Source organism: Artemia sp. Qi Xiang Cuo, chromosome 7 (genome assembly GCF_049724085.1).
Source record: "Artemia sp. Qi Xiang Cuo chromosome 7, ASM4972408v1, whole genome shotgun sequence".
NCBI classification, from domain to species: domain Eukaryota; kingdom Metazoa; phylum Arthropoda; class Branchiopoda; order Anostraca; family Artemiidae; genus Artemia; species Artemia sp. Qi Xiang Cuo.
In genome coordinates this window covers 3624579-3645478 of record NC_142800.1, presented here as the reverse complement: position 1 = coordinate 3645478, position 20900 = coordinate 3624579, and the positions used below count along the sequence as shown (strand labels likewise).

Sequence of the window (20900 nt, the reverse complement as noted above, 5' to 3'; positions counted from 1 at the left end):
TTTAGATCTGCAATTGCTTGGGCAGTAAATGCCCATTGATTGCAAGGAATATAGAATGAACCCAAGGAGAGCACCTCAACGTCAATGCTATGCATTAGCATGTTTTTTGAATTCAAAGAAAGACTTTCTTCGTGAGCTAAGACTTTTTTAAATCCTAAATCTAGGATATCCATTTTCATAGAAAAGCCCAGCTGGTCTGATAAAAATTCTGCAACCCTATTTTTAAATTGATGCCTATTTTCCAATTTTATTTTATTCACAATGCCAAGCTTTACAGGAGGTCGTAAGATGATTGGGCCATCACATTCAAAAAGAGCGGCCTGTGCGTTTTCAAGCTCAATGTCTCCTTCTATGGATCCGAGCTTTATACCCTTAAAAACCAGGCCGCCAGACATACATTGAATCACTTGACAGCTTACAGGTGTCGCATGAAAAGACATTTTTGGTGGAACTCTGTTCATAATTAAATGATACTGACGCTTTTGCAGTTCTTTCTTTTATTGACACTTGTATACGAAGATGCAGTTTTCTGAAAAAAAAAATTTTGTAAACATGGTGTTGTGTTTATTACAAAAGCGCGTGGATCCAGCAATTTTCTTTCAAATTGTCCCTTAAAAACACTTTATGATATCCCAGTACCTCATTAGAAGTGAAGAAGGAAAGAATGAACAAGAGTTGTAGTTTGTTAGAACTAAATTGAATTTTGTAAGTATAATTTTTTATTTTATAAAAACTATCCTTATTTGTATTAACAAGAATTATTTTGCATTTGTTGGAAATATTTTTAATTTTGTAAGAGCTATTACGTTTTTTGTAAGGATTAGTTTGGTTTTGTTTATTGAATTTTGTAAGAACTATTTGTATTTTTAAGAATCATTTTTATTTTGTAAGAACTATATAGAATTTTGAAAGAATTATTGCTGTTTATAAGAAATATATCACATTTTAAAAGAATCATTTTATATCTTATACGAAATTATCTTATATTTATTACATACAAAACTATTTTGTATATTGTAAGAATTATTTTTGTTTGGTAAGAATTATTCTGTTTTGTAAAGAACTAGTTTCGATTTTCAAAGAAGTTTACATTTTATAGTAACATTTGGATTTGTAGTAAATATTTTGTGTTTGTCTTGCCTAAAGGAAAGGCGACTTCTATAAAAATAGCTTGTAAATTAGTCGTTAATATTACTTTTTCACTGTGTTTTGCATCAGCATTACATAATATAAGAAGAAAAACAAGGTTCATGATATATGCCTATCAATCAGGAATACTTAGTATTGACTCCAAGAAATGAGTCTTCTCATCTTTAGACGCGTCAAACGAGGCATATTCAATGCCAGTAAAAACCAGAAAAGAAGAGACACGTCTAACAATAAGAAAATATGAATTGCAACTAATCAAGTGAAGAAGAGAAGGTGAAACTCAGAATTGTTCGTCATTAAAACTAAGAGCAATTAAAATCTAACCTCTATTAGGCTGGACTCTTATTACCTGGATGGGGTTGGATTAGCTAAAATACATTTTGTTTGCTTTTTCATGCGGGCGGTGGGGGGGGGTCAATTATTTTTGGTTTTTCTTTAAAAAAATATTGTTTTGGGTCTTTTTATCTCTTTTTGCATTATTATTGTTATTCCATTCTTCTGGCTTAGCATTGCTTTTCAATGGATGTTCAATGATTTCAAAGTTAATTTCATAAAAGGGTTACTGTGTTGAAATAAACGACACATCATTCGCACTGGATTCTGATTAGTGGATAATTCTTCTAGGCTTGGTCTGGTTTGGTGGGCGTTTTCAGGCTGAAAAATCTCTTTTTCAAGATTTTCTCTTCAAAATCTCTTTTTCAAAATCTCTTTCTCAAAAATTTCACATTTTTGATGCGTTTTTAAATTTTCTTTTGTATCACTCTCCTCCCCAAAAAAAACCTTAGCTGGAAAATACCCTTTTACTATACAAATCTATGTATAGTAAAAAAAAAACCTCCCCAAAACCTCCCCAAAAAAACCTTTGCTGGAAAATACCCTTTTACTATGCTAATTTATTTACTATGGGTTTCCTCTCCGTAGTAGCATAATATTTGTATGCATGAGCATATAATGAGTCATGCTCGAGACTGTCTATGCAGGATTTCGATTATGGAATAACAAGAATAATGCAAAAAGTAATAAGAAAACTAGAAACAATATTTTTTTAAAAAGAAAAATCAAAAATAAGTGACCTTCTTCCACCTCCTGCACAAAAATGCAAAAAAAATGTGTTTAAGCTAATCCAACCCCCACCAGGTAATAAGAGTCCAGCCTAATACAGGTTAGACTTTAATTACTCTTAGATTATATGACGGACAATTCTGATTTTCTCCTTCTCTTCTTCACTTGATTAGTTGCAATTCCTTGTTTCTTATTGTTAGATGTTTCTGTTCTTTTTCGGGTTTTACCGGCATTTAACATGCCTCGTTTGACGCGTCTAAAGATATTAGCGTTTTTTTTAAATCTTTGCTTGTCCTTTTTTGGTGGCCGGCGTTAACCCCTATGAGAAATTCCCCCTCCCCAAAAAAATAGCCCCCACGGAACCCCTCTCCCCCGGAAAATACCACCCCCATGCGGCTGGTTGGTCTTCAATCCCTCTGGGCTTTGAAAAAAGGGCTAGAACTATCAATTTCTGATCCAATGAGCACACTTCAAAGTTTCTGTGACCTTGAGGTGGAGATGTGCATTAGGAAGGGACAGTCCTCCTCCTGTATGGAATAAATTCTCTTCATTTTTGGGTTTAGTGTTATTTTTTACTTTCATAATAACAGCATAGACCAGAAATATTCCCAGAACTCGATGTAGATATCAGTTTCACATTTTTGATGGGTTTTTAAAGTTTCTTTTGTACCACTCCCCTCCCCAAAAAAACTTTTACTGAAAAATACCCTTTTACTGCCTTTTTGCTGGGAAAATTTTTCACAGAGGGGGGGGGGGAAGGATTACCGGCATGATTTTAAAAACAATCAGAATTTAAAGTCGTTTTCAAATAAAATTAGGCTAATAAAAAATTTTCACCCGAGATCATCTGCAAGAAATTTTCTGGGTGCAATTTTCAGCTAGAATGAATTTCCTTCCATATTCTCACGGAAATTTTCCTGGAAAGGGAGGGGGCATTTTTACGTGAAAACAACTTTCCATGGTGGAATTTTGCCGTGGGTGAAGGAATTTTACATCGAGGGGTGAGCCGGATATCCCGGTGTTATTTAAAGCGATAACTAATTAAACTAAAAAAAAAGTTTCTTCAACTGAAAGTAAGGAGCAACGTCAAAAATTAAACGGACAGGAATTATTACGTATATGAAAGGGGTTACCCCTCCTCATGACTTCTCTTTCCGCTAAAGTTGTGACTTTTTGTCCCAATTCCTTAAGAATGACTCCTGAAACACAATGGCCGTTTAATAAGAATAATAAGTTGTTGTTTTTTTTTTTTTTTTTTTTTTTTTATTTAAAATCATCTGTTATGAAAGAGTGTTTATAGGTGCAGAGTGGGAAAAGAGTATGGTGCCTGAAACCACCTTGAGGGAGCCAGATTGTCCGGCATGGTCTGATCAACAAACAGAAATTAAAATTTAAAAACGCACGAGAGTTGAGTTGAATAATGGTTAAAATGTGTGTGGGCTGAGTTACAAGGCGGTTGAGTTGAATAAGGTTTGATTTGAACGAGGATTTAGTAAAAAGAGGTTGTGTGGTTTTTCTTTAACTCAAATTTTATATATTTAATCTCAAATTTTTAATTTTCTTTAATATCAAATTTTATATATTTTTATATATAATTAAACATTTCGACACAGTGGATCATGATCTAGTTAAATCTATAAAGTCTGAGTTTTATGGCATAAGAGGCCATGGGTTTAATTTTCTACGTGCATTCTTAGAAAGACGGCTACAGTATGTTCATATTGACTCACCGTTTGTCAAGGTTTCCTATTGCATGTGAAGTTCTACAGGGCTCTGTCGTTCGACCGCTATTATTCTTAATTTTTGTAAATGACCTAAGTCAAACTATGTCTAATGTCAAAAACAATTTCAGTGAATTATTCCATGATCCACAAGAATTGACTGTACCGTTGTTTGCTGATGATACGTCGCTTGTTTTCTTGCGAGAACTGAGAAAGGATTACTTGAATTTAGCAAACAATCGTTAGACAGAGTTTCAACTTGGATGTGCGTAAACAAACTACAACTTCAAGCGGCTAAGAGTAATTTAGTATATTCTTGAGAACAGCGACATATTATCAATGGATTTCCTGGTTAAAATACAAATATGGCGAAATTGAAAGGAAGTCTTGTGTCAAGTATTTAGGTATTACACTTGATGAAAATTTGTCATTTAGGAAACATGTTGGGAACGTGTCAGCAATTTTATCACGAAACTTCATAACTTTTAGAAAACTCAAATCGGTCCCCCATCGTATTTTAAGGTTGTTGTGTGTCTCTATAATACATCAGTACATTTTATATTGTTTTTTTTTTTTTTTTTTTGTATGCTTAGGAACGTTTCCATCAGTAGTGAATCCAATTCTACAAAATAACGCAATCCTTTTACTCTGCAATAAATCTCAGTGGTTCTGTGAGATTGAAGGATGGAAGACATAAAATTTTACCAGCTGCTGGCTTACGGGATCTTTATCACCAGTTATTTATGTTTAAGTACAAAAATAATAATATACATTTATACTTCTCAGGCGTAAATTCCATCCGCGTAAAATCCATCACATGAAAATTCTGAAAATTTTCAGCATACATCTTCAAGATTCTTTGCAGGTTTGAATTCTTTCATCTATAATTGATTTCATTTATCCTTATCTTACATCATTCCCAGCCATCTTTGACAGAAGAATTCACTTCCGGCTCCCCAGTCAGATACGCATAAATTATTACTGAGAATGAAAAGTTCACAACAAAATTATGTTATGATAAAAAGTTCGGATTTTGAATGATACCAAAGCTAAACTAGCCGATCAGATGGGGTGAATTTTCTCAATCTAAAAAATTCTGTCAAGGAAAAGGAGCTATATGTCGCTGATAAATTAAGATAAGGTAATCTAGCTAAATTGTAACTATACATGTATATATATGTATATATACATATATATATGCATATATATATATATATATATATATATATATATATATATATATATATATATATATATATATATATATATATATATATATATATATATATATATATATATATATATATATATATATATATATATATATATATATATATATATATATATATATATATATATATATATATATATATATATATATATATATATATATATATATATATATATATATATATATATATATATATATATATATATATATATATGTATATATATGATGCTACTATGGCTCACCTTATGAAAATTGAAAATTGGGGTGATCAAGGAAAAGGTTGTTGCTGTAGCAACTGATAATGGAGCAAATGTAGTTCGGGCCGTAAAGGATGCTGCATCCCAAGAAATATTATCAGCATTGCCATACGTAGTGTTGTAGCTACGGACAAGTTGTGCCAGGTTCAAATCTCTATTGACAAGGTTTGCACCAAAAAACTAAAACCTGATGTGACCACTAGATGGAATTCGCTTCTCCCTATGTTGCGTAGTCTACAAGATTTGAAAGAGTCGGTAACAAGTTCGCTTGCGCTTCTCGGTAAAGAGGACCTCATAGTCACTGATAATCACATGAATGGGGTGTAATTTCAAAGGTGATAGTGGTGCTTACACCCTTTGAAGAGGCAACTATTGAGCTATCTTCTGAAAGCTTTCCCTCCATCTCGACAGTCCTGTCTTTGTCTAAGATTTTGAGACGTCACTTTGTTCAGGTAGACCTTTGTGGATTTTACTGTGTGGATGATGAGCTTTGAACGACTGTGCCGAATAAAATACATTCTGGGTTTTTAAGTCTTGACCTAATCTCACTCGTCATAATTGCCAAATATCATGACTCGCGTTTGAAAAAAATTTATATTTCACCAGACGATCTTTAATTCCAAATCTGGGTTTTAATTATGTTCATTTATGTAATCAAAGTTTATTTTTATTGTCTGATTTTATGTTAATTGAATTTTGAACAAAAATTATACAAAATACCCTCTATTTACCATTTGCGTCACTAAACTTCGGCACATTCATGATCGATATCGATATATCGAAAGTAAAGAAATCGATATATCGATTAATCAAAATATCGGCCAACACTAGATCTAATTCCCTATTTAAGAGTCAAAAGTGATCCAACTGCAACTAGCACCCCCCCCCCCCCACCCGCCAACCCTCTTTTCCCCAAATGCGTCCGAATGAATTTTTTATATAGCCATTTTGTTCAAAATAGACCAAAGATCATATAACAAGACTCCAGGGATAACAAGAGTCAAAAGTGATCGAAGGGCGACTAGCCTCCCCCCCAACGCCCCTTTTTCCCCAAATACATCTGATAAAAATTTTTAAATAACCATTTTGTTCAAAATAGTTTAAATTTCAAACAACAAAACTCAGGGGTCAACAAAGCCCCCAGAGCCCGGGGAAAGTGTTGACATTTATACCATGGGGGAAAATAAGTTTTTTGTAAGAGGTGGTATAAACATCAGGTGTGGCTCATTTGATTGGAAATTGAAATTTCTATTTACCTTTTTAAGTCATCAAAAGTGATCGGCCGGCATTTACCTCTTTTCCCCTATTGCATGCGATAAAAATTTTTAAATAACCATTTTGTTTGAAATATTCAAACTATCAGATGACAAACTTCGGGGTCCACATAGCCCCCCCCCCCAAACCCGGGGGAAGGGTTGTAACTTTTGCCCCTTCGGGCATATAATTTTTTTACGGAAAAGATGGTCGCATAAACTTTGGAGAGGACTCAAATGATTAGCAATTGAAAGTTCTAGGTCTCTTTTTAAGAGTCAAAAGTGATCGAAGGCAATTAGCCTCCCCCTATCGACCCCAAGACCATAAGGCTCCATTTTTTCTCTAAAGGCACTTCATATGCAAGGTGTGGTGTTATAAACTTCGGAGGGAGCATATTCAATTGGAAATAACAATTTCTATATATATATATATATATATATATATATATATATATATATATATATATATATATATATATATATATATATATATATATATATATATATATATATATATATATATATATATATATATATATATATATATATATATATATATATATATTTTGAATACTATGCGAGAATTTGTGATCAGTATTCTCTTACACTTTCATAAACCAACTTTGGTGGTACATTTCAAAAAAGGTGTGAACAATATATGGAACTGATTTAACCGATATGTGAAGTTGGGGCTAGTGTCATAGTTACTTCTCTGGGGGGGTTGGACACAATACAAGAAAATTGACTAGTTTTTTAAAAGTAATTTCTAATAATGGAAGAGCTAATGGAATAGTTAGGCTTCTAGAAGACCTGAACACAACCTGACCCTTTCAGGGGAGGCAAATAAGAGAGGTTCCCTTCAATTTTTATAACTAAAGTGATCACAGGACTACCAGTCCGCCTTCTCATACCTTTTCAGTTGCCCTACCACCAAGCACATTAGACACAAAATTCAGATACTCATTTTGTTTAATATATATTAAAGTTTAACTAATTTAGCCTCCACGGATGAACCACATAGATGATTCTAAAATGTGGAATTTTATAGTACAAAAGCATCTGATGAAGACATTCAAAGATGATTATCGTGGGAATTGTAATTAATAATTACGTGGCTATTGTAAGGAATCATGAATCCGTTTTGGGAACTACTATACTTGAGATATGTTATGTTCTCATGGGGGTATCCACGATTCTGTGGGGGGGGGGCCTTTCATTTCAGAGATTAGGGTTACAAAACACTTTAAAAGCGCATTAAAATTGGGGTATATTCATTTTTGTTACGTTTTTATGAGTCGGAGAAAAATTTCGGTGAAAGATAATGCCCGGTAACCCCCCCCCCTTACTGGATAAGGCCTTGTATGTTCTGGGTCCGAATAAGTTTTGCAAGCATATGTGTTGTAAAGTACCTTCCTAGCAACACCATTTTCATTTCTGTTATTATCCAGAGATTTGAAAAACTAACCTAGGCTTATAGATGTGGATCAATGTACAAACCTATGCAGTGCTATGTAGATCACCTATAACTCAAAAAAAAAAAAAAAAACAATCCTTTCCACTAAAACTCAGAGATCAACAGCTTATAGAATAGTACTTACAATTATTTTCTAGGGGTAATACTTTTGCTCAAAGGTGACCGTGAATCCTCTAGTAGAACCACTGATTTTCTTTTTAGGATCCATGTCTGGTCATATCAAACTTCGAACTAATCTTCCAAAACTAACATGATAAAAAGTGCTCCGCAATTTTGTTCAATAACTCTTCACCTTTTATAAACATTTAGCACTTTTGAACAGTAAATGACCTGGCTTGAGGTCAAAGTTATCATTGAGTTTAAGGGTCCAACAAGCATGAAAAAACCCTCAAAAAATTGTTAATGTATGTGTGTGTCCAAGTTCAACTGTTTCTTCAAATTAATTAACGTGAGTGAATTAAAAAATAGAGTTTTTAGGTAACAAAGTAGCAAAATTTCAATTTCTCCTAAATCTTGTGACAATATAAAAAAATATTGCGTTAAGCTTTGAAATTCTTAATTCAGTTAAATATTTCCAATCAAAAGCTTTGTTGATAATAGTAAGTTTTAGTTCAAACAGGGCTTCAAAAACGGAATAAAACCTAAAATTTTCTCATACGCAACCTTTCTTCTTGATTGAAAAAGATTCCTTGGATTAAAGGCCGAAAAATAACTTAAATAGTTATTCATTTCTATCATTAAATGCATACAAATACAAGTTTTCCAAATGAAAGTAAACACAAAGACGGAATGGGAAAATGCTAATTCTTTTAGAATGGAGACGGGTTTTCCGTTCCGTTGCGAACCTAAATATATATATATATATATATATATATATATATATATATATATATATATATATATATATATATATATATATATATATATATATATATATATATATAGCTTTTATAACCATCTACCAGGCAACATCCAACAAAAAATTACAACATGCGAAAAGTTCTCGTTAATATCTAGCGTAGATTTGAAGTTCTAGGGGGAGGAGCTGCCTTCCCCTGCCCCCGTCCCCCCCTTCTCTACGCCCATGGCTGCAGATTATTTGTCAAAACACAAACAAAACTGTATAAATGACAATTAAATTAGCAACCTGAAAGTGTCTCTCTTTTGAAGCCTTTGTTTTTGAAGCCTTGTTTGAACTAACCCTATGAGAGGATAAGCGACTTTTTTGCAATAAATCCGGCCGCCACAGCCTGGTTTCTTACAAGCTCCGCAAGAGAAGAGCAAAGCGAGAGATCAGAAAGGCACTACGTAACCACCTGCGGAAGAAATGCGAAGACTGCGAAGTACTGTTCAAGAAGGGAAACAGCGGAATAGTTTTCAGAATGGTACGAGAGTTAAGCCGAAAAAAAGAGCCGCAAACTTCAGTGATCCTGGACAGAGACGGAAATGAGATTAGCGATTCAAAGATTAAACTTGAAAGATGGAAAGAATACTTTAACGATAAACTGAATCCCCTAGTAGCTGTGGATCCTGAAATAATAACCCGCTTTCCCATACCCGACCAAGAACTCTGTCCCCCCACCAACTCAAGTCAGAAACCGAGTCAGCATTCAAGTCGCAGAAACATGGAAAAGCCCCTGGTCCAGACGGAGTCACCACTGAACTCCTTAACGTGGGATTGGATGATTTAACGGATCTGTACCATGTCATTGTATCTGTTAAACCGGCCACGTACCCCGTCAGTGGTGCAAGACTGCCATTGTATCTATTCATAAAAAGGGATCTAAGAAACAGTGCGGAAACTACCGTCCAATCAACCTCACGAGCCACCAGTCACGCGTCCTGACAAAAGTCCTACTCCGACGCATACAAGCAACAACTGCCTTTGCCATTGGAGAATATCAGGCCGGCTTTCAACCTGGGATATCAACAATCGATCAGATATTTGTCGTTCGACAACTCATGGAACGATATATTGAATTCAACCAAGATCTCTACCAACTACTCGTTGATTTCCATCAGGCATTTGACGTGATATGGCGCAAAGAACACTGGTATATCCTCCTTCAATACGGGATCCATTTTGATGTAGTCCAAATAATCAAGTTTGTACGACCAGTTCCAAGGCCAAGAAATAACCGCTGATGGGTTGTCTGAATAGTTCATAACTTCGTCAGGAGTTCTCCGGGTTGCATCTTATCACCACATCTCTTCAACCTCTTTCTAAATGCCGTTCTGTCACTGATGCAGTCGGAATACGGCGCAACAATAGGAGGGCTGATAATAGACAATCTTGTCTACGCTGAAGATATTGATGTGCTGGCCATATTTACATAAGAACTGCATGCACAAGCTAATAAACTCTACAATACCATAAAACCGTTAAGGATGGAGATCAATATCAGCAAGACCAAAGTCATGGTAACTACGAGACGGGAACTAGACAACGTGCCCTTTATCACCATAGCCGGGAGACAGGTTTAAACGGTTGAACACTTCCTGTACCTTGGTAGCCAAGTCTCCTCAGATAATTCCCATAGCTCTGACGTGAAACATCAACTTGCACATGCTAGCTCTAGCTTCTGAAGACTAGCCAACCTCTGGAAAAGTTGTCACCTATCCAACAAACTCAAGGTGCGGCTATTCAACAGTTAAGTAATCCCCATAGTTATTAATGGATGCGAAAGATGGACCCTGAAAACCAAAGACGAGAGAAAACTACTAACTTTTGAGATGAGATGCCTCCGGCGCCTTGCTAGAATCAAATACACTGAACGAATCACAAATGTGAAAGTACGTCAAAGGCTCCAGTCAACTGAAACCATTCTTAGTAAAATCAAGAAAAAAAGTGCGCTGATTCGGCCATGTCAAGCGAATGGAGCCGAGCCGCTTCCCGAAAATCACCCGATTAAATGAAATGATTTACGAGGCGTGTTTTTTAAGTAAGGTCCGTTTGAGCATAAGTACATGTTTCAAGATTATATTCGAAAGATTATTTAACAGCATAGTTGCCAAGTTTGTTGTGACACTTATCATACCTCTCAACTAACTTTAAGGTAACCTCTGTATAAAAATGTGCCGCCTGTTCCGCTAACCAAGAATTCACTTCCGTTTTTACGTCGTCATCATCATTGCAACGGTTGCCCCTGAGGTGTTGCTTGAGGTAGAAAAATGGATGGTAATCATTCGGCACAAGATCAGGACTGTATGATGTGCGGTCTAAATCTTCCTAGCCATTACTATCCAACAAATTGTGGGCCTGACTAGCAGTGTGATGTCTTGTATTGTCATAAAGAAGGACAATTCCCTTTGTCAGAGCATGTCTTATTTTTTTTTTTTTTTTTATCGCTCTACGGAGCTTTCTGAGGGTTGGGCAGCAGGCTTCTGCATTGATAGTGATTCCTAGTTGCATGAAGTCGACCAAAAAAAAACACCATGCCTATTCCAAAACACCGACGCCATGATTTTGCACTCGGAGAGTTTGTTCGACCTTCAAATTTTCAGGGGAGTGTGTGTGTTTCCATTCCAAGTTCTGTTGCCCTGATTTTTGCGTCATATGCAAAACCCATGTTTCGTCTCCAGTGCAACCGGTTACCAACTCAGTGGCAACCGTTACAATGACGACGACGACCAAAAAATGGCAGCAAACTCTTGGTTATTGGAGCCGGCGGCATGTCTTTATGAAGAGTTTACTTTAAAATTGTTTGAGAGACATGAACAATGTCTGAAAAAATTTGATAACTATGCCGAAAAATAGAGTAAAGTATTTACTTTCTGAAAATAAATTTACATTTTGAAAAAATCTTTAATTGCGTACTTATGCTCAAACGAACCTTACTTAAAAAACACGCCTCGTGTTATATAATTCACAAGAATGTCCTAGTCATATGTAAATATGATGGGGAGGAGGGATGGGAGTTGGGATTCTGAAATTAGAACAAAGAACCCACTTACCTATTGAAACTTGTAAATTTTACCTATTAAATACAATTTTGAGCGACTTTGACAACCCCTTGTAATCCATCTTCTCCGTCCCCCTCACCTTAGGGACAAGACGAGTGTGAACCTAAGTGTATAATTTTTATGTTTTGGACATACTAGTTCAATAGAAAATGTTACCTTTCAATGCATTTCATTGGCTGTAACGGATCAGCTTTTATTTGAATTTCTTTGAAGCTTCTAAACTTCTTGCTCCAAGGGATACAGGGTGTTGTATGTACAAGGATGCATTTGATTAGTCGGTTATTGAAGAGCTTCAGAATTGACAAAATGGAGCAAGCGCCACCAACTGCAATTAGAATCCGAATTTATTAATTGTAGTTTTGAAAGAGAGACAGAGAAGAAGAAAAGAAAGAGAGGGAGAGGGAGGGAGAGAGAGAGAGAGAGAGAGAGAGAGAGAGAGAGAGAGCGAGAGAGAGAGAGAGAGAGAGAGAGAGAGAGAGAGACAGAGAGAGAAAGAGATGATCTAAAATACGTAAAACAACAAACCTGTTAGTGATATCAGCCAAATTGGGAAGTTTTCAGTGTGGTTGATACATCCAATGAATTTTTGTACAAGTAAAGCCAGACCATCACCACTAATGGGCTGCTTAACCTGTAGCTCATCAATTGGCATCTCAAGAAAAACTCCCAAAAATATTCGGATCCGTTCACTTCTTATCACCTTCTGTTAGATAAGTAGTCAAGGATTTAATTAGTCCACTGTAAAGAATCTCAAAAGAAAGTCAGCGGCAAATCGACTATTCTATTGTAGCGGTCAGTAATCCTAGATGACGTGGTTTAGATAATCATTTAAGGTTGGCGTTCTTCATCCTTTCCTCTAATTCTTTTGTGAGTCTGCGACGATTTTCCTGAAAGTCATCTCTGATTTGTTGCTTCAATTTTAAGGTTTGTGAACCAAAAAAAATTTTAAACAAGAAATACGGGTTTTAATTTTCTATAAAGCAGTGAAATACAAAACAATTAATTATGCAGAAAAGCTCCAAATATTTCGGCCCCACATCTGGGAGCCTTTCTCAACGAAAAAAAAATAAAATAAATAAAACTTAACTTACATCAAACTAAAACATACTAAACACATAAAGAGAAAGAAAAAAACAAAAGAAAAAATATAAATAAATAAGAAACAAATCTCACATATTAAATAAACACTTCCATGCACTGAATGTCTATAATGATTCAAATCACCTCCTCACAATATATAAATGGAAATCTATCAAAAATGAAGAATATATTTATACTTAGACCAAAACAATAAAAGGTCAACTAACCCCCCGGCCCATAACCCCTAATTAAATTTCACAAATTCATCAACCAATTTATGAATTATAAATTGAATGGATTCGTTTGGTTGCAAGCTTAGCTGCAGTTCGTTTACTTTTCCCATCATTTAACCCATTCTGACCTTTGTTCGCAAGGTCATCTTTCGTTTCAGAAACATTATTAAAATCAGTACTGGTTGAATATCTTGCCTTCATTTTAATTAAACTATTATAAATTGAATTGATCCTAGAGTCCCCTTTATCTTTATTGATACTAATGCCCCCATATATTATCTTTTTTATTTCTATAATTTCCCTGAAGCTTTTTAAAAGTCCTACAGACGTATCTACTATTTTTGTTTGATCAAATAAAATACTGTGATGAGGATAATTATAACGATGTTCTGCAACAGCTGACTCAAACGTTTCTGGTGTTTTTTTTTGTTTTCGAGCGTAATCTATTGCATTCTTGTGTTGTTGTAGCCTATTTTCTAAAGTTTGTTGCGTTCTTCCCACATAAAATTTACCACAAGAACATGGAATTTTGTATACTCCCTTTTGCAAATTTCTCGGTACCTTGTCTTTCCCTTTATTTAACAACGAGCTTATACAACACAACAACACAAGAATGCAATAGATTGCGCTGGCAAGATATTCAACCAGTACTGATTTTAATAATATTTCTGAAACGAAAGATGACCTTGCGAACAAAGGTCAGAATGGGTTAAATGATGAGAAAAGTAAACGAACTGCTGCTAAGCTTGCAACCAAACGAATCCATTCAATTTATAATTCATAAATTGGTTGATGAACTTGTGGAATTTAATTAGGGGTTATGGGCCGGGGGGTTAGTTGACCTTTTATTGTTTTGGTCTAAGTATAAATATATTCTTCATTTTTGATAGATTTCCATTTATATGCTGGGAGGAGGCGAGTTGAATCATTATAGACATTCAGTGCATGGAAGTGTTTATTTAATATATGAGTTTTGTTTCTTATTTATTTATATTTTTTCTTTTGTTTTTTTGTTTTTTTCTTTCTCTTTATGTGTTTAGTATGTTTTATTTTGATGTAAGTTAAGTTTATTTTATTTTATTTTTTTTTCCGTTGAGAAAGACTTCCGGATGTGGGGCCGATATATTTGGAGTTTTTTTGCATAATTAATTGTTTTGCATTTTACTGCTTTATAGACAATTAAAACCCGTTTTTCTTGTTTAAAAATTTTTTTTTTGTTTTTAATGGAAAAGCAGTGTGGTCTAAGAAATTATTTAAGGTTTGTGGTAATTTAGAGCGAGCATTCCTCAGCCATTCCATCTTCAGAAATTTTGCTGCATCAGGAAACTCTTCCTGAACAATCTCCCAGACTGGCTCTAATTCTTCATCTGGAGATCCGCGGGAAATAATTTTGCCATGTCCAGGGAAACTTTCAACTTGGTTTATGAAGCTTTCTTTAGTCATGTTATTCCAAACGGAAAACAATTGTCTTTCTGAACGGGATATGACCTTGTCTTCAATTTTGGAAGTTTTTTTTATTACTTTCTCTTCCGACTCCTTCTTCCACAGAAATCAATGGGTCTGGTTTTCCTTTTATTTTTGATTTTGTTTTGCCATATTCTGAACTTTTTATTTCCTGTTTGACCTCTTCATACACTTCTATATTGTGTACAAGATGGAGTCCTCCAAAATGGTAGACGGCTCTTCAAGGAACAAAATGAGATCCATAGGCAACTAGAAAATTCCACGCATAATCAGATGAATCAATACTTTTTAGATCTGTAATTGCTTGGGCAGTAAATGCCCATTGATTGCAAGGAATATAGAATGAGCCCAAGGAGAGCACCTCAACGTCAATGCTATGCATTAGCATGTTTTTTGAATTGAAAGAAAGACTTTCTTCGTGAGCGAAGAATTTTTCGAATCCTAAATCTAGGATATCCATTTTCATAGAAAAGCCCAGCTGGTCTGATAAAAATTCTGCAACCATATTTTTAAATTGATGCCTATTTTCCAATTTTATTGTATTCACAGTGCCAAGCTTTACAGGAGGTCGTAAAATGATTGGGCCATCACATTCAAAAAGAGCGGCCTGTGCGTTTTCAAGCTCAATGTCTCCTTCTATGGATCCGAGCTTTATACCCTTAAAAACCAGGCCACCAGACATACATTGAATCACTTGACAGCTTACAGGTGTCGCATGAAAAGACATATTTGGTGGAACGCTGTTCATAATTAAATGATACTGACGCTTTTGCAGTTCTTTCTTTTATTGACACTTGTATACGAAGATGCAGTTTTCTGAAAAAAAAAATTTTGTAAACATGGTGTTGTGTTTATTACAAAAGCGCGTGGATCCAGCAATTTTCTTTCAAATTGTCCCTTAAAAACACTTTATGATATCCCAGTACCTCATTAGAAGTGAAGAAGGAAAGAATGAACAAGAGTTGTAGTTTGTAAGAACTAAATTGAATTTTGTAAGCATAATTTTTTATTTTATAAAAACTATCCTGTTTTTTATTAACAAGAATTATTTTGCATTTGTTGGAAATGCTTTTAATTTTGTAAGAGCTATTACGTTTTTTGTAAGGATTAGTTTGGTTTTGTTTATTGAATTTTGTAAGAACTATTTGTATTTTCAAGAATCATTTTTGTTTTGTAAGAACTATATAGAATTTTGAAAGAATTATTGCTGTTTATAAGAACTATATCACATTTTAAAAGAATCATTTCATATCTTATACGAAATTGTCTTATATTTATTACATACAAAACTATTTTGTATATTGTAAGAATTATTTTTGTTTGGTAAGAATTATTCTGTTTTGTAAAGAACTAGTTTCAATTTTCAAAGAAGTTTACATTTTATAGTAACATTTGGATTTGTAGTAAATATTTTGTGTTTGTCTTGCCTCAAAGAAATGGGACTTTTATAAAAATAGCTTGTAAAGTAGTCGTTAATATAACTTTTCACTGTGTTTTGCATCAGCATTACATAATATAAGAAGAAAATGGTACCCGGCTCAATGGTAACCGGAACTCTAGAAAACGGGTTTTTGATACCAATAGATATATCAAAAGAATCAGATTTCAACGCTGATTTCAAATATATAAGTTTCATCAAGTTTAGTGCTACCCATCAAAAGTTACGCCCCCGAGAAAACTTGGCTGATTTTCGAAAAAGGGGGGAAAGACCCCCTAAAAGTTATAGAACCTTAATGAAAATCAGGCCATCATATTCAGCGTATCAGAGAACCATAATGTAAAGGTTTCAAGCTCCTATCTACAAAATTGTGGTATTTTCTATTTTTTGCCAGAAGAAAGATCACGGATGCGTGTTTATTTGTTTGTTTGTTTGTTGTTTTTTTTTCCCAGGGGTGATTGTATTAATCCAATAGTCCTAAAATATAGTGAGAGGGCTCATTGGAACGGAAATTAAAAGTTCTAGTGCCCTTTTTAAGTGACAAAAAAAATGGAGGTTAACTAGACCCCCTCCCACGCCCATTTTTTTCCCAAAGTCACTCGATCAAAATTTTGAGATAGCCATTTTGTTCAGCATGGTCGAAAATATGATAAAAATGTCTTTTAGGATGACTTCATCCCCCAAAGTCCCCAGGGGGAGGGCTGAAAGTTATGAACTTGACTCAATGTTAACATATAGTATTGGTTATTGGGAAGTATACAGACTTTTTGAGAGGAGATTTTTTCTGGTCGGTGGGGGACGGAGAGGGGCGGGGGCTAGAGGTACGGCACGGGCCAGGCCGGCCGGGGGCCGGGGGGCAGGGAACGTGCCATGAAGGGGGCGCCGGACTTGCCAGCATTATTTATTGGTTATTGGGAAGTATACAACCATTTTCAGGAAGGATTTTTTCTGGAGGGGGGGGGATAGAGGAGGGGGTTACTCTGGAGAATCTTTCCGTGGAGGATGTTTCTTTGGGGGAAGGGACATTTCTATGAAGGGGGCGCCGGATTTCCAAGCATTATTTAAGAAACGATCAGAAGTTAAATAAAAAAAAACATGTTTTTTTCAACTGAAATGTAAGAAGGAATATTAGAACTTAAAACGAACAGAAATTATAACGTATGTGAGGGGGTTCTCCCCCAAGTCAATACCACGCACGTTAAGCTAAACTTTTTTTTTATTTCTTTCAAAATAGCTTTATATTCTAAATAAAAGGCCATTGTGATTAAGGGGTTTGTGTATAAAATTTTTTTTAAACTTTTAACGTAAAGAGCGTGGTATTGACTAAGGGAGAACCCCTTCATATAAGTAATAACATATACGTAATAAAAAAAACAATAAAAAAACAAGTGATACGGCTCAATAGTAATCGAAACTTTTAAAAACGAAATTTTGATGTCAATAAATGTATCAAAAGAATGTGTTTATAATGCTGATCCTAAATATGTAAATTTTATTAAGTTTAGTATTACTCATCAAAGGCTACGAGCCTGAGAAAATTTACTCGATTTTTTAAAGAGGGGGGAAACATCCCCTACAAGTGAAAGAATTTTAATGAAAATCACACCGTCAGAATTCAGCGTATCAGAAAACTCTATTACTTAGGTTTCAAGCTCATATCTGCAAAAATCTGCAACTTTGTATTTTTTGCCAGAGGAAAAATATACGAATATAGAAGTTAGTTACGCAAGTTAATTTGTAAAGACATCCATTTAGCAAAAGAAAAAGTAAAATTTTTATGCAAATAAAAGCTGCATTAACTAAAAAACGATCAGAAATTAAATAAAAAAAACAAGTTTTTTAAACTGAAAGTAAGGAGCGACATTAAAACTTAAAACGAACAGAAATTATTCCGTATATGAAAGGGGCTGTCCCCTCCTCAACGCCTCGCTCTTTACGCTAAAGTTTGACTCTGTCTCACAACTTTATTTTTTAAAACAATAAAAAACTTTAGCGTAAAGAGCGAGGCGTTGAGGAGGGGACAGCCCCTTTCACCTTCTCTTCTTCACTTGATTAGTTGCAATTCCTTGTTTCTTATTGTTAGATGTTTCTGTTCTTTTTCGGTTTTTACCGGCATTGAACATGCCTCGTTTGACGCGTCTAAAGATATTAGCGTTTTTTTTAAATCTTTGCTTGGCCTTTTTCGGTGGCCGGCGTTAACCCCGTTGAAAAATCCCCCCCCAAGAAATAGCCCCCACGGAACCCCTCTCCCCCGGAAAATACCACCCCCATGCGGCTGGCTGGTCTTCAATCCCTCTGGGATTTAAAAAAAAGGCTAGAACTCTCAATTTCTGATCCAATGAGCACACTTCAAAGTTTCTGTGACCTTGAGGTGGAGGTCTGGATTAGGAAGGGACAGTCCTCTTCCTGTACGAATTAAATTCTGCTCATTTTGGGGTGTAGTGTTATTTTTTACTTTCATAATAACACCGTAGACCAGAAATATTCCCAGAACTCGATGTAGATATCAGTTTCACATTTTTGATGCGTTTTTAAAGTTTCTTTTGTACCACTCCCCTCCCCAAAAAAACTTTTACTGAAAAATACCCTTTTACTGCCTTTTTGCTGGGAAAATTTTTCACAGAGGGGGGGGGGGAAGGATTACCGGCATGATTTTAAAAACAATCAGAAATTAAAGTCTTTTTCAAATAAAAGTAGGCTAAGAAAAAAATTTCACCTGAAATAATCTGCAAGAACTTTTCTGGGTGGAATTTTCAGCTAGAATGAATTTCCTTCTATATTCTTATGGAAATTTTCCTGGAGAGGGAGGGGGCATTTTTACGTGAAAACAACTTTCCATGGTGGAATTTTGCCGTGGGTGAAGGAATTTTACATCGAGGGGTGAGCCCGATATCCCGGTGTTATTTAAAGCGATAACTAATTAAACTAAAAAAAAAGTTTCTTCAACTGAAAGTAAGGAGCAACGTCAAAAATTAAAAAGACAGGAATTATTACGTATATGAAAGGGGTTACCCCTCCTCATGACTTTCTTTCCGCTAAAGTTGTGACTTTTTGTCCCAATTCCTTAAGAATGACTCCTGAAACACAATGGCCGTTTAATAAGAATAATAAGTTGTTTTTTTTTGTTTTTTTTTATTTCAAATCATCTGTTATGAAAGAGTGTTTATAGGTGCAGAGTGGGAAAAGAGTATGGTGCCTGAAACCACCTTGAGGGAGCCGGATTGTCCGGCATGGTCTGATCAACAAACAGAAATTAAAATTTAAAAACGCACGAGAGTTGAGTTGAATAATGGTTAAAATGTGTGTGGGCTGAGTTACAAGGTGGTTGAGTTGAATAAGGTTTGATTTGAACGAGGATTTAGTAAAAAGAGGTTGTGTGGTTTTTCTTTAACTCAAATTTTATATATTTAATCTCAAATTTTTAATTTTCTTTAATATCAAATTTTATATATTTTTATATATAATTAAACATTTCGACACAGTGGATCATGATCTAGTTAAATCTATAAAGTCTGAGTTTTATGGCATAAGAGGCCATGGGTTTAATTTTCTACGTGCATTCTTAGAAAGACGGCTACAGTATGTTCATATTGACTCACCGTTTGTCAAGGTTTCCTATTGCATGTGAAGTTCTACAGGGCTCTGTCGTTCGACCGCTATTATTCTTAATTTTTGTAAATAACCTAAGTCAAACTATGTCTAATGTCAAAAACAATTTCAGTGAATTATTCCATGATCCACAAGAATTGACAGTACCGTTATTTGCTGATGATACGTCGCTTGTTTTCTTGCGAGAACTGAGAAAGGATTACTTGAATTTAGCAAACAATCATTAGACAGAATTTCAACTTGGATGCGCGTAAATAAACTGCAACTTCAAGGGGCTTAGAGTAATTTAGTATATTCTTGAGAACAGCGACATATTATCAATGGATTTCCCGGTTAAAATACAATTATGGCGAGATTGAAAGGAAGTCTTGTGTCAAGTATTTAGGTATTACACTTGATGAAAATTTGTCATTTAGGAAACATGTTGGGAACATGTCAGCAATTTTATCACGAAACTTCATAACTTTTAGAAAACTCAAATCGGTCCCCCATCGTATTTTAAGGTTGTTGTGTGTCTCTATAATACATCAGTACATTTTATATTGTTTTTTTTTTTTTGGTATGCTTAGGGACGTTTACAACAGTAGTGAATCCAATTCTACAAAATAACGCAGTCCTTTTACTATGCAATAAATCTCATAGTGGTTCTGTGAGAGTTAAGGATGGAAGACATAAAATTTTAACAGATGCTGGCTTACGGGATTTTTATCACCAGTTATTTATGTTTAAGTATAAAAATAATGATAAACATTTATACTTCTCAGGCGTAAATTCCATCCGCGTAAAATCCATCACATGAAACTTCTGAAAATTTTCAGCATACATCTTCAAGATTCTTTGCAAGTTTGAATTCTTTCATCTATAATTGATTTTATTTATCCTTATCTTACATCATACCCAGCCATCTTTGACAGAAGAATTCACTTCCGGCTCCCGAGTCAGATACGTGTAAATTATTACTGAGAA

At 34.8% G+C, this 20900-nt stretch overlaps 1 protein-coding gene across 1 annotated transcript; it reads right to left on the bottom strand.

Annotated features, from left to right (window-relative positions):
- Positions 1 to 269: 269 nt before the first annotated feature.
- LOC148949870 (uncharacterized) lies at positions 270 to 12762 on the bottom strand. Its single transcript, XM_089091530.1, has 3 exons — positions 12636 to 12762; positions 12267 to 12435; positions 270 to 529 (listed from the first exon to the last, which is right to left on the bottom strand). The coding sequence occupies exons 1-3, from the start codon at positions 12760 to 12762 to the stop codon at positions 373 to 375; spliced, it is 453 nt and encodes a 150-aa protein (XP_088947656.1). The 3' UTR covers positions 270 to 372.
- Positions 12763 to 20900: the final 8138 nt, after the last annotated feature.

Bases quoted from the DNA above. Each gene is read 5' to 3' on its own strand.
- LOC148949870 (XM_089091530.1), bottom strand. From the start codon at position 12,762: ATGCCAATTGATGAGCTACAGGTTAAGCAGCCCATTAGTGGTGATGGT. The intron at 12,436-12,635 runs GTTTGTTGTTTT...TTCTAATTGCAG, and splicing joins TTGGCTGATATCACTAACAG to TTGGTGGCGCTTGCTCCATT. The intron at 530-12,266 runs GTAACATTTTCT...TTTTTTTTTCAG, and splicing joins CCAATGAAATGCATTGAAAG to AAAACTGCATCTTCGTATAC.